The sequence below is a fragment of the Vipera ursinii genome (assembly GCF_947247035.1).
Source record: "Vipera ursinii genome assembly, chromosome: 1".
In the NCBI taxonomy this organism is placed as follows: domain Eukaryota; kingdom Metazoa; phylum Chordata; class Lepidosauria; order Squamata; family Viperidae; genus Vipera; species Vipera ursinii.
The window spans coordinates 6,331,884-6,345,574 of NC_139512.1; the positions used below are offsets into that span (position 1 = coordinate 6,331,884).

General features: G+C 45.7%; 1 protein-coding gene across 1 annotated transcript in view; it reads right to left on the reverse strand.

Moving 5' to 3' along the window:
• GATAD2A (GATA zinc finger domain containing 2A) overlaps window positions 1-13,691 on the reverse strand; it is an 87,836-nt gene that overhangs the window by 3,193 nt on the left and 70,952 nt on the right. The window contains exons 6-12 of the mRNA XM_083363673.1: window positions 13,519-13,650; window positions 12,599-12,691; window positions 11,338-11,469; window positions 8,712-8,879; window positions 5,913-6,195; window positions 2,882-3,174; window positions 1,340-1,523 (exon numbers count right to left, since the gene is read on the reverse strand). Coding sequence (XP_083219799.1) covers window positions 1,340-1,523; window positions 2,882-3,174; window positions 5,913-6,195; window positions 8,712-8,879; window positions 11,338-11,469; window positions 12,599-12,691; window positions 13,519-13,650 — 1,285 coding nt within the window. The remainder of the gene's footprint in view (window positions 1-1,339; window positions 1,524-2,881; window positions 3,175-5,912; window positions 6,196-8,711; window positions 8,880-11,337; window positions 11,470-12,598; window positions 12,692-13,518; window positions 13,651-13,691) is intronic.

Below are 13,691 nucleotides of genomic sequence, written 5' to 3' on the forward strand. Positions count from 1 at the left end.
TGGGCTAATGCCTCCTTAAGTAACACCAGCTGCCTGCAATTAGTGCAGGTTCGAGTCCCACCAGGCTCAAGGTTGACTCAGCCTTCCATCCTTCCGAGGTAGGTAAAATGAGGATCCAGATTGTTGGGGGCAATAAGCTGACTTTGTAATAATGCCGCTTGGGGGGGGGGAAAGCCCTAATAAGCAGGCATATACATAGAATGAAGGCTATTGCTAAGCACATTTAATTTGTGCTTAGATTGTAAGCCGCCCTGAGTCTTCGGAGAAGGGCGGGATATAAATGGGATTAAAATAAAAAAATAAAATAAAATAAACGACAACAACAACAATAACAATGATAATAATGATAATGATAATAATAATAATAATAATAATAATAATAATAATAATAATAATAATAATAATAATAATAATGATGGCATCGGAGTCCCTTGTGCTCCCCAGAGCAATAGTTTGTTCAATTGCCCTCCACCCCATCTCAAAATAAAGAGAGGTGAATTCATCACATGACCCCAGGGTGGGTTTCATTGTCGTCAGAAGCACCTAGAAAAATGTACCACTTCTGTGCTTTTTTGTTTTTACAGTGAGCAACATAAATTAAATGAGACCAAGATCTTATCATTTGTAGCCCTAAGAGAGTCACCAAAAGGACACTGGTATTTCCCAGTATCCCTTCTCAAGGAAGTCATGGGATGGCTCAGAATCCATACACAGGTAGTCCTCGACTTTATGACAGTTCCTTTAGGGACCGTTCGAAGTTACATCATCACGGAAAAAAGTTGACTCTCATGACCGTTTTTCACTCTTACGACCGTTGCAGCATCCCCCTGGGTCAGGTGATCAAAATTCAGACGCTTGGCAACTGACTCATATTTATGACGGTCACAGTGTCCCAGGGGTGTGTGTGTGTGTCAGAATGATCCGCTTTAGCGACCTTCTGACAAGCAAAGTCAACGGGGAAGCCCGATTCGCTTAACCACCGTGTGCTGCTAACTTAACAACTGCGATGGTTCACTTAACAACTGTGGCCAGAAAGGTGGTAAAATGGGGCGAAACCCCGTTTTTAGCAAACGTCTCGCCTAGCGACAGAAATTTTGGGCTCAACTGTGGTCGCGAGTGGAGGACTACCTGTCGTATTTCTCAACAGTGCAGGGAGGCCTTAGCCGGCTCATACTGCTTTGAAACGGGGAATGCGCCGAAAAGGAAAGGAAGAAAAATAAGTAGAAACATCCTTTTTCACCCAGAAAATATATATTTCTGTTCAGAAAGAATGCTGGCCGGACAAGGGAGTGCGGCCAGCAACGGTAAAGACAAGAAGTCTCAAGAGCGAGTCATCTACCTGCGTTGACGGGTGTCTTCTTCCAAGTGTAAGCACCTCCTTTGCCGATGGGTCTCTGAGCACGCTTACCTTGCCGGCCACCAAGTACGGCCACACCGGAGGCGTTCTGCAACTTGGGCGACTGGCTAAATGCATGCAAGACTCCACGAGGGGTGCTGGCACTTCGGGGAAGCTGGCTGGAGGCCTGAACAAGGACCGAGACAAGGAGGAAGAGAAAATCAAACCATGAAACTCAAGGGCTGGGAAGGAGTCTGGTCACATTCTTGGATCGTGCAGAGCAGCGTTTCCCCCAAGCTTGGGAACTTTGAAAGTATGTGGATTTCAACTCCCAGAGTTGACGTTATGCTGGCTGGGGAATTCTGGGAGTTGGAGTCCACATACCTTCAAAGTTCCCAAGCTTGGGAAACACTGGCCTGATCAGAACAGAGCTGGAAGGGAACTTGGAGGTCTTCTAGTCCAACCCCCTGCTCAAACAGGAGACCCTATGCCAGGGGTAGGCAACCTCGGCTCTTTTATGACTCGTGGACTTCAACTCCCAGAATTCCTGAGCCAGCATAGCCAGAATAGCTGGCTCAGGAATTCTGGGAGTTGAAGTCCACGAGTCATAAAAGAGCCGAGGTTGACCTATACCAAGCATGTCAAACTGCTGGCCTCAGGGCCTGATGGGTCATGCTCAAACCGCACCCACCCCATTGCCGGCAATGGGGGAAAAAGGTCGCAATATGTTGCGCGACATCATGTGACGTCGTGAGTTTGGCATGCCTGCCCTATACCATTTCATACAGGCGGCTGTCCAGTCTTTTCTTTAAAGCCTCCAGTGATGGAAGCACCCACAACGTCTTGAAGGCAAGCTGTTCCACTGGTTAATTGTCCTCACTGCTAGGACATTTCTCCTTAGTTCCAGGTTGCTTCTCTTCTTGATTAGTTTCCACCCATTGCTTCTTGTTCTCCTTCATGTGTTTTGGAGAATAGCTTGACTCCCTTTTGTTTGGGGAAGCCCTTTAGATATAGGAACACTGCTACCATGTCACCCCTAGTCCTTCTTTTCTCTAGACTAGCCATAGCCAATTCTTGCAGCCGTTCTTCGTATGTTTTAGCCTCCAGTCTCCTGATCATCTTTGCTGCTCTTCTCTGTAACTGTTTACAACGGCTGCAGCCACCACCACCCCGGCTCACATGATCAAAGTTCACACCTATGGCAACTGACTCGTACTTATGATGTCTGAGGGGTCCCGGGACCATGTCATCATCCCCTTTTGCCACTTTCTCACAAGCAAAATCAACAGGGAAGGCCACTTCACCTGAGAACTCTGCTACTAATTTAACGACTGCAGCAATCCACTTCACAGGCGCGGCAAGACAGGTTGCGAAATGCGTCAAAACTTGCTCAGCCCCTGTCTTCTCTCAGCGGCAGAAATTTGGGGCTGAGTCGTGGCTTAAGTCGAGGACTGCCTTTGTAAGGCAGCAAATGCCCACCGGAGGAGCGGTGAGGATTCGTTCCTTCGGCTTTCAAGCCGGAGAGAGCAGATACAAGATCCCTACCTGCTTGAGCGAGTGATGCTGCTGAGCTATCTGTTCTGGCTTGCTCTGAATCGGGGAGGCGGCCTGTTGCAATATCCGCTGTTCGATCTCCTGCTCCTGTTGCAAGGCCTTCACAAAGGCGGCCTTCAGCCGGCTGGTGTGCTCCGCCTTGAGTGCCTTCTTCTGATTGGAGGACATGCACGTCTCACACATGATGGAGCCGCTCTTCTCCTCCCTCCAGCGGCAGGTGAAGTCCGTCTTGCACTGGACGCAGGTGTAGGGATCCTGCGAGGAGGGGCTGACGGAGACTTTACCTGCGCAAGAGACAGAAGGATCAACCTGGCTTCTGATCCCGGGCTGGGCTTCTTAAGATGGCCAGGAAAAAAGCAAGCAAGAAGCGGGTGGAGAAAGAGTAAGTGTGACGGTCCTCTTCTTTGTTCCTGAAGCCAAATCCTCAATGCAATGGAGGGGAATTAAGCTTTAGAACAGGGGTCCTCAAGCTTGGCAAGCTTTAAGACTTGTGGACTTCAACTCCCAGAGTTCCTCAGCCAGCTTTGCTGGCTGAGGAATGCTGGGAGTTGAAGTCCACAAGTCTTACAAGTTGCCAAGGTTGGAGACCCCAGCTTTAGAATACTGCAAGACAGCCGAGAATGAAAGCAACAGAGACTCCCCCCCCCAAAAAAAAGTTCTAAAACAGCAAGGAGAGCTGATCTCTACAGAATTAAGGGTTTCTCGGTGCCTCTTAAAACCCCCACTGCAAGCCTTAAAAATACCCCACCAAAAATAACACAGAAAGCCAATGGATTCAAATCACGTTTTCTCTTTAAGGCAAAGGGCCACCTAAAATTTCACCTAGCAGAGGAGCCATTTCTGCTAGCAGCCCCGGCTCTCTGAAATACCTTGTTGCCAGAGGTGAGGCCGGGCCCCCCCCCCTTCTGAAGAGGTCTTCTGACTTGGCCCTGTCAGCTGGTGTGAGCCCCCAATGTAGACCCTTTAGGCTGGAAACGGTTGGGTGCAGTGACAGGGAAGGCACCCCCCCCATCTCCCCATTCGAGTCTGTATCCAATTCCTCGGCCATTTTAATTGCTCTTATATTTATAACTGATTTTACATAGCCATTTCTATTACTTATAAGCTACCAGAGTTGCTCTGGATGGCCAGATGGGCGGCACGTAAATTTAATAAAAATATATAAGCACAGATCAGTTAATAAAATGGTGCCACAAATCAAAGGTAGCTTGAGGTTTCTATTTGGAAGAATGCAGCATGATGGAGACTGAGGTACAGTGGTACCTTGATACTCATTGTTAATTGGTTCTTCCAGGAGCTGCGATAAGTACCAAAAAACGATGCATACCGAACAAAACTTTTCCCACAAGGAACAACCTAGTGAGTCACAAGGCAGCCGACACCAACAGGTTCTAACTTGTGCAAACGATGAGTACCGCTGAGCATCAAAATGTGTCGAGTACCAAATTTGATGAGTTTCAAAGCAGCTGAGTACCAAGGTACCACTGTATTTCCTGGTGGGGATCATTCCATGTCTCTGGGCTCTGAAACAGCCTCATCCTAGGTACCTGTCACTGTGGCACCTTTTATTGAAAATTGAAGAATGGGCACAAACTGATTTTAACCCCAAAGCAGGTTCCCACGTACGCTAAACAGCAGCGGGTCTTGGACAGGGAAGAGCTTCTGTCTACTCTGCTACTTGGAGATGCCGTAGATTGAACCCGTGGATGGGTTGCATGCAAAAGCAGAAAAGGGGTGGCAAGGTAAGACGTGAATACAACTTCATATAAAAGTAAAGGTTCCCCCGCACATGCGTGCTAGTCGTTTCCGACTCTAGGGGCCGGTGCTCATCTCTGTTTCAAAGCCGAAGAGCCAGCGCTTTGTCCAAGGACGTCTCCGTGGTCATGTGGCCGGCATGACTAGACGCCAAAGGCGCACGGAACGCTGTTACCTTCCCACTGTAGTGGTCCCTATTTTTCTACTTGCATTTTTACGTGCTTTCGAACTGCTAGGTTGGCAGAAGCTGGGACGAGTAACAGGCGCTCACTCTGCTATGCAGCACTCGGGATTCGACCCGCCAAACTGCCGACCTTCTGATCGACAAGCTCAGCGTCCTAACCCACTGAGCCACTGCGTCCCAACTTCATACCTTGTGTCAAAAGTGTGGTGTGCTGTTTCGGGCAGCGGACTCAAGATTAAGGAGCTCTAGATTCAAGCCCATTCTCAGCAGAGTCACTCCAAGGGTGATTTTGAATTGGTTATTATCTGTCAGCCCAACCTACTTCACAGGGCTGTTATGGGGATATAATTGGAAAAGGTCCTATTATATGTACTGCCCTAAACTCTTAAAAAGGACAGGTGGGACATAAAGCCAACATCCAATATGAAAGCCAGTTCGGTGTAGTGGTGAAGGTGCTGACCTAGAAACCAGGAGACGGTGAGTTCTAGTCCCTTTGGTATGAAACCCAACAGGTTTCTCTCTCAAACCAACTCACCTCACGAGTTGGTTGTGGGGAAAACGGGAGAGGAAGAGTATTAGGTATGTTCACTGCCTTGAGTTACTTATAAAGTAATGAAGGGGGGATAAAAATCTATTAAATAGCCAATAATAAAATGATGCCAACCCATCTCATCCCTGCAGTTACATATGTGGATCACCCAGTTTGTATTAAGCAATGGAGTTGTAAATCACAGCTTTATTGAGAGTGGAAAGTTAAGGTTACTCTTAAAACTGGTTGTCCCAGCCTAGAATCCCCGAGAGAAGCTGCTGGTCTACAAGTCCTAGCAAACCGCTACTTAACATGACTAAAAAAAAAAAATCAAGCATGATGGGAGCCGAAGTCCAGCAACCACTGACAATTCCAAGCAACGCAAATCTAAGCTTTGCTTCTCTCTTGGTGGCCTCCAATAGTGCCTAGGCCAGGGGTAGGCAACCTTGGCTCTTTTATGATTTCCAGAATTCCTGAGCCAACCTAGGTCTACGATTCTCAGAGTTCTAAGTTTGAAGGCTTCAACGTTTGGCCCCTTAACAACCTCTCCTCACCTTGAGCTTCTAGTAGGTTCTGTACCACTTCCTCCAACCCAACTAGGTAGATGAACTCATTATTAGCTGCACTGGGCAGGAAGTTCATTTCAGGAGCCGGAGGTTTGGGTGGAGGAATTTCCAGCAAGGTTTTCTCCAGCTGTTTCCGCAATGCCAACTTGGCAGCTGCTTGCCGACTGGCGGGAGAATCATTCGAGTTGACGATGGAAGCCACGCTTGTGGCGGCCGAAGAGTTCACCTGACCGGACGTCCCAGCTGCACCTTTCAAAGAAGTTGGGGAGGCCTGGGAAATAAAAGGGGGGGAGAAGAGCCTTTCATATCACCGTCCAATCCTGTCACGCGCTATTCAAAAGAAAGCGGAGATCAATGCATCAGGGTGGAGTCTTCTTAGTGGAGGAATATGAAGCTTCCTGCCTAGAAGCAGAGGCCAAGTCACAAATGGAAAATCTGGCTAGTTCAAAATTACCGGCAGTCCTCGACTTACAACAGTTCATTTGGTGACCGTTTGAAGTTTACAACAGGATTGAAAAGTGACCTGTGTTTCACACTTAACGACCGCTGCGGCATCCCCATGGTCACATGATTCAAAATTCAGATGCTTGGGAACTGGCACATACCTATAACGGTTGCAGTGTCCTGGGGGCTCACGGGACCACCTTCTGAGAAGCAAAGTCAGTGGGGAAGCCAGATTCACTCAACTACCTTGTTAGTAACTTAACTTCAGTGATTCACTCAACAACCGCGGCAAGAAAAGTCATACAGTGGGGCAAAACTCACTTAACAACTGTCTTGCTTAGCAACAGAAAGGTTGCACTCAATTGGGGTCGTTAAGTCAAAGACTACCAGTATCTGCATATGCTTCCTCCGCATTTTTCATTGCTCCCAGAGCACTCCCTAGACTGGGTAGGGCCACAAATTTCAGCCCTCTCTTTGTGGGGAAAAACGTGTATCTTACCCCTAAAAGCAGGAGGTTAGGACAATGAATGTTTTCAGGGAAGAGGAAGCTTTGGCCCCTCCTCTACCTCCACGGCTGGCAGGTTTGCAGGCCAAGGAATGTGGCAGCTCTTAGACCAGGGGTGTTCAAACTTGGCCCTTTAATGACTTGTGGACTTCAACTCCCAGAATTCCTGAGCTAGCATGGCCAAGCATGGAAACCTCTCCCTTTCCCCTCAGCATGGCTGGCTCAGGAATTCTGGGAGTTCAAGTCCACGAGTCATAAAAGAGCCAAGGTTGCCCACCCCTGGTCAAGTGGTTAAGACACCAGGCTAGAATCTGGGAGACAATGAGTTCTAGTCCCGCCTTAGGCCTGAAAGCCAGCTAGGTGCCTTTGGGCCAGTCACTCTCTCTCAGCCCAACTCATCTCACAGTTGTTGGAGGATGGAGGTCACGTTGGATATTTTCATCGTCTTGAGTTGGTGAGTTACACCCTCTTGTAACAATAATAAAGGTGGGGAGGGGACACAAACTAAAAAAATGAAGAAGAAAAAAGAAGTGGGCCAAATTTGAACCACGGATTGTAGTTTTGATAATACCTGGCTTAAAGGCACTGGTTTTACTCATAAAACTGCTAGAAATACAAGTTACTTCTTCGAGGTCTAAATATTTGATTAGCCATCTATTCTGACCAAGGAAAGTATCAGGACTGCCTCTTCTCAGATCCTAGGAAAGAAAAATCCTTCACTCCATAGATATAGAGAAAAGGTATTTTTACTAGGAAACAATTGACTGCAGTCGCTTCTTTCCTCGTAAAAGTAACTTTTCTCTAAATCTATGAAAGATTCCCCCCCCCTTAGGAGTCGAGGAAGCCCTGACTGGCTTCACAAAATTCTTGAAATGAAATAAACTCATGTGAATTCTTGTATCTGGCAAAGATTTTGCTTTTACAGGACATTAACCTCAAGAATGAAGTGCTTCAAAAAGAATGTAGTCACTGCAATTTTTGATTAGTGGCTTATTTACACCAGCAGTCCTTGATTAGAAAAATATAGCATTTTTGTAATAACTCTTAGCACGTGCAATGAAAACTCCCAAGATGATTCACGCATAAAAAAATACCTCCACTGTTGAAGTAAAATTCAGAATGTGAATAGTTTCAATGGAGTTTAGTTAATTTGGGGTAGCTTGGTAGATTTATGGAGAGTTATGATGTATTTCCTAGACAAAGGAACATTAATCTGTCAAGACGGTAGTTTAGGATTTTATTGCTACAAGCCTGCTTCCACCCAGCATTATCTACGAATAGGGAGTTATGAATATCCCTCATTTTCATAACAGAATCATCATTATTAACCCCCTCCAGCCATAGAAAATAGGAAGGAGATAAATCATTGAGTTATGAAGCAACCACCTACATAATGGAGCCCAAAATTTCCAACCACTAGGTCACACAGTTGTTAAGTGAGCCATGCCCTATTTTATTGCCTTCCCCCCCATAATTCTATTGTGAATCTGGCTTGCCCCATTGACTTTGCTTGTCAATAAGCTCCCTAGGAAGGCTGCAGATGACAATTCCAGGACCGCCGAGACTCTGCAGCCATTGTAAATACATGCTGGTTATCAAGCACCCAAAGTTTAATCCCGCGACTGTCGGGATGCTACAAAGGTCAAAAAACTGAGAAACTGGTCGTAAGCCACTTTTTCCAGGGCGGCTGTAATGTTGCGACGGTCATTAAACGAACGGTTGTTAAGTCGAGTAGAGAGACTAGGAAAGGCACGCATGCTTCCGATTGGACCGTTCGCCGTTTCTGAACGACATCAGGAGGAAGAAAGGCGAAGAGCAACCCTGCTTTGTCTGCGTACCTGCGGGATGTTGACCAAGAGGCTCGCATTCGGGACATTGGCAACACGGATGAGGCCCTGCTGGATGATCCGCTGGCCCTGGATCTGCACGCTGGGAACGGAGGCCCGCGGAGCGAGGAGCAGCGGAGGAGGCCCCGAGCTGGAGTGCGGGCGGATGTTGTGAATTTGCTGGGGAGACACAGAAATGGGCTGATACAGATGGATACGTGGGAAGACAAGATGGGAGGAAGGCAGGAAAAAGGGAGAGGAGAGCCAGGCAGGAGGGAAGACGAAGGGTGGGATGATGACAACAAGATGTTGTGGGAGCAAATGCAAAAAAAGGGGAAGAAGGAAAGCAAGAAGGAAAAACTTATTAGTTTTTTTAAAAAATAAATAAATAAATAAATCAAGAAAAAAGGAATACTCCCAAAGCCAACAGTGTGGATTTATTCTTAAGAGCAGCTTGGAAGACTCTCAGGTTGCATCAGATTCTAACAGGAAGGGCTTTTTTTTTTTTTGCTTTGGTCAGATAAATCAAATTTAATATAGACCTGCAAGAAGCAGCTTCACAAGCACGCTTCGATTTGCATCCCCCTTTTTTCGTGAGCACCGTTGTAATGGTTGCTAAATGAATGGCTGTAAACTGAGGACTACCCTGTGGTGAATAGGCCTGAACTGTATTAAAGGCTGGGAGAATTTAAGACCAGGTGTAATAAAGGAAGCAAAGCAGGCAGGAGACCAACTCAACAAATGGCTCAACCATGGCGGCAAGGGGTACAAGAAGGATGTGTAATGTTAGATATGAGTTGTTGGGAATGTTTGTGTACTTTTTTAGGCGGGCAATACCACGCTGTTGACTGAAAACACCCATTATTTGCAGTACATATTATAGACAAGAGTATGGATCTGATAATTAACGTGCCGAAGTCCAAAGCTGTTGTGTTTGACAGGGATAGTAAAGTATGCATAAATGACAAAAAACTAGAAAAGATGAATTTATAAGATGTACTGACAGAAAGCTGATGAGTAGTATATGGTATTCTCTGTGGAATGTTTGTGAAAAGATGCAAAAATGGCTACACATACAACCAATTTTGCCTTCTTTATTATACAGAGTAAAGATTGAGTATGTCAACAGACACTGTTGTGATTTATTAAATGTAATGGAGATGGGGTACTTAAGAAATGGAAAGTAGGAGAGAAAGGGTCAAGAATGAACGAACATGGAGGGAATACAAAAACAAGTGACTGACAGGCTTAATCATGACAATATATGAGGGTCAAAGTATAGAACGAATATACGGAAGAATAAATGTGTTGAGGAGAGAGAGAGAGAGAGAGAGAGAGAGAGAGAGAGAGAGAGAGAGAGAGAAGGCTGCAATTTGATAAGAGTCCAGGGAGAAGTTTAAAGAACAAAAGACAAGGGAAGATGGATGGCACCTGAATGACATAGCAGAAGCAGTTTGCCAGAACAGAAAGGCATGGAGAGGTACAGTGAATGTGTAAAATACTTTTAAGTGGTTTTCTTTTTCTTCTCTTACAACTTTAATCCCTTCATCTTGCTAATTTTAATTAATTTAATTTCTTCTGCCTTATTCCTCTGGGCTTGACGGAATATTCCAAAAGGAACAGCATCGTGCATGCATGCATGCATCTCAGCTGCTTTAAGTTTGGCCTGGAGAGAAACGATAGGGCATAACTCAAACTAATAAATAATGAACAACAGATCCAAGTTCTGGTGTCCCCTTGGTCACAGAATCACTTGAGGCTACCTCACAGGGTTATTGCTTATGATCTTTCTTCAGTTTTCCTTTGGTTTACAGGTCTGCGAGGGTAACAGATGGAAGAACTGGCCATAGAGTTACTTTTTCATCACCATCGTACTTGTGAGCGGTCGCTAAACAAGGCAATAGCTAAACAAAGGCTACCTGTGAGGAGGAACTATCAAGAATAAAAGAATAATAGAATTGGAAGGGACCTTGGAGGTCTTCTAGTCCAACCCCCTGCTCAAGCAGGAGACCCTATGCCAGGGGTGTCAAACTGCTGGCCTGCGGGCCGGACGCGTCATCGGGAAGCTGCGCCCACCCCATTGCTGGTAATGGCAAAACTTTCCCGATACGTTGCGCGATGTCACGAGTTTGACATGTCTGCCCTATGCCATTTCAGACAAATGGCTGTCCACTCTCTTCTTAAAAACCTCCAGTTAATGGAGCACCCGCTATTTCTGGAGGGAAGCCATTCCACTGAAGAGACACCTAACTCTTGTCTTCTGTGCAGTAGTCCTTTAGGGCAGCACTTCTCAACCTTGGTTATGTTTAAGATGCACGGACTTCAATTCCCAAAATTACCTAGCCAGCATGACTGGCTGGGGAATTCTGGGAGTTGAAGTTCATGCATCTTAAACTTGCCAAGGATTTAGGATTTCGACAGTAAACAATACCAGCTATTTGACCTGACCTAGCCTCCCTAGCCCAGTATATCCCAGCCAACAGCAAATCTCTGGGGTTTCAGACAGAAAAAAAAATAAAATCTTCCCCAGCTAAGCAGATGTAATCAGAGTCACGTAGTAATCTTTGGAGAGCAAGGGTGAAGTGTGAGGGGAAGGAAAAAAAAAGAAAGAATATAAAGTACAATAATTTTTTTTTACCTGTGCTCCTCGGACTAGAGGTGGCATGACTATTTGCGTGTTCTGTTGAGAGCCCAGCTTTGAAGATGCCTGTTGCCCACCCCGGATCAAAGGAGGCGGAATAACAGTCCCAGGAATACGTGAAGAAGTGTTCTGTTTTGGGAGCGGGGGTGAGTTGGGGAGGATAGGGAGCAGAGACAAAAGAATGGTTTTGCTTTACAACTGCAGACAGTCAAAGATCCACCAAAGCCATTCATTCTCTCCCTATTTTCCTTGTGCTCCCTAACCAACTTCTTAATATAGCTTTGAGAGCCTGTTTGGTGTAGTGGCTAAGGTACCAGGCAGGGAAAAAAAACACCTGGAGATCATGAATTTTAATTCTGTCTTAGGCACAAAGCTACCTGGGTGATCTTGGGCCAGTTGCTGTCAGCCCAGGAAAAAGAAGTAATAATAATAATAATAATAATAATAAAGTTGGAAGGGACCTTGGAGGTCATCTAGTAGTCCAAACCCCTGCTCAGGCAGGAAACCCTGTATCATTTCAGACAAATGGCTGTCCAGTCTCTTTTTAAAAACTTCCAGTGTTGGAGCATTCACCGCTTCTGGAGGCAGGTTGTTCCACTGATTAATTGTCCTAACTGTCAGGAAGTTTCTCCTTAGTTCTAGGTTGCTTCTCTCTTTGGTTAGTTTCCAATGACAAACCACTTCTGAAATCTTGCCAACAACACTGCAGTAATCTATCCTGGCAGTCACCAGGAGTCAACCCTGATTCGAAGGCAACACTTAGATTACAGCTTTATTTCCACTTTCTTTATCTATCCACTCAGAACTACTATAGCAGCCCACATGGTCCCTGACCTACAATCAGTTGTTTAGCAATTCATCAAAGTTCCAACGGAGCCATAAAAAAAAATATCTATCTCCCCTGGTTCTCACAGTCACAGGACTGCATTTTGGGTGCTTGGCGATTGGCCCACATTTATGGCTGTTTATAGTAGTATCCTAAGCTCACATGACCATGATTTACAACATTTTTTTTTGCTGAAAACGGGTTTACTTCCAGTTTTCAGCAAAAATGCCCCGTAGCAAACAATGAGTTTGCTTAACAGCGTTCGCTTTATGACCAATGCAAAAAAAAAAAAAGGTCATAAAATCAAATCGCTCACGTGGTTATCTCACTTTAAAACTGTCACAACGTATGGCCATCACAGTTCTACGTTGGTGGCTACCTGTACTGAAGCGGCCCTTAAGACTTGAGTTGATTAACACAGATCTTTCTTACCTGCAAAAGGGCTGACTTGCCAGATGCAATGTTCTGGGTTCCCCTCACTAATGGGGGAGGCGTCGCTACAGCATTTCCTGAAGAACCAGCGGGCTGTAAAAGACAGGGAACACACACGGGAGAGAGAAATGTTATCAGAGCAAAAGCAGGTGATTTTGACGGCGCTCTTTTGGCTCCTCCCTTTTTATGGGTCCGGCACTCTTGAGTTTTCATTGGCCAAAACGTGGTGCCAAAAGGCCAATACGTTTTGGTTGCACAACTTTAGCCCAGTTTTCAATAACAGTTAAGAGGGGAGAGGCGGAGGAATGACAGCAATCTGCTTCTTGGAAGAATCCTGCTTTCATTTAGATCATGGGTGTCCAACCTTGGCAACTTTCCAGACCTGTGGACTTCCAACGCCCAAAATTCCCCAGCCAGCATGGGGAACGCTGGGAATTCTGAGAGTCCACAGGTCTTAAAGTTGCCAAAGTTGGACATCCGTGATTTACACCCTTGGAAGAAACAAGGAACACACTGTGCCCACTCTGGTGATGTCATCCTGTTACTGAATGGCTTCCTGGAGATCCCCAGTCAGGGTATGGACAGTTTTAAGAAATGGACAGTTTTAAAAAAAGATGCCAGCAACCTCTATTATAATAACTACACTGTCCTTTCTCAGAGTGCTTTCTTTCTCTATATCTTCACTTCTCTCTCTCCGTCCAATCTTACAGTATCATTTATAGTTCAAAATCCAGCGAGCAGGAGTGCTATAAATAAATCTTAAAAAGTCATACTTGGTGGTGGTGGGGGGGGGACAGTTTGAAAGCCAGAAACGGTCCCCAAGGTAATCAATGCCTAGGTTGGAGACAGGTGAGAAAGGCCACATATAAACTCCCAAGTACAGAAGAAAGAAAAGAAAAAAAAAAAGGCAGACTACGCACCTTTTGAGCCGTTGTCTCCTTTTGTATCTGACTTTGTCGTAATTTTTTCAGTAAGACCAGCTTGGCTTCTTCTAACCGCAATTCCTCTTTCAGCTGTTTAATCATTCGCTCCCGTTCTTCTGGGCTGCTTTTCTACACGATTGGGAGCAAAAGTTTTAATTTTATTTAGGGGG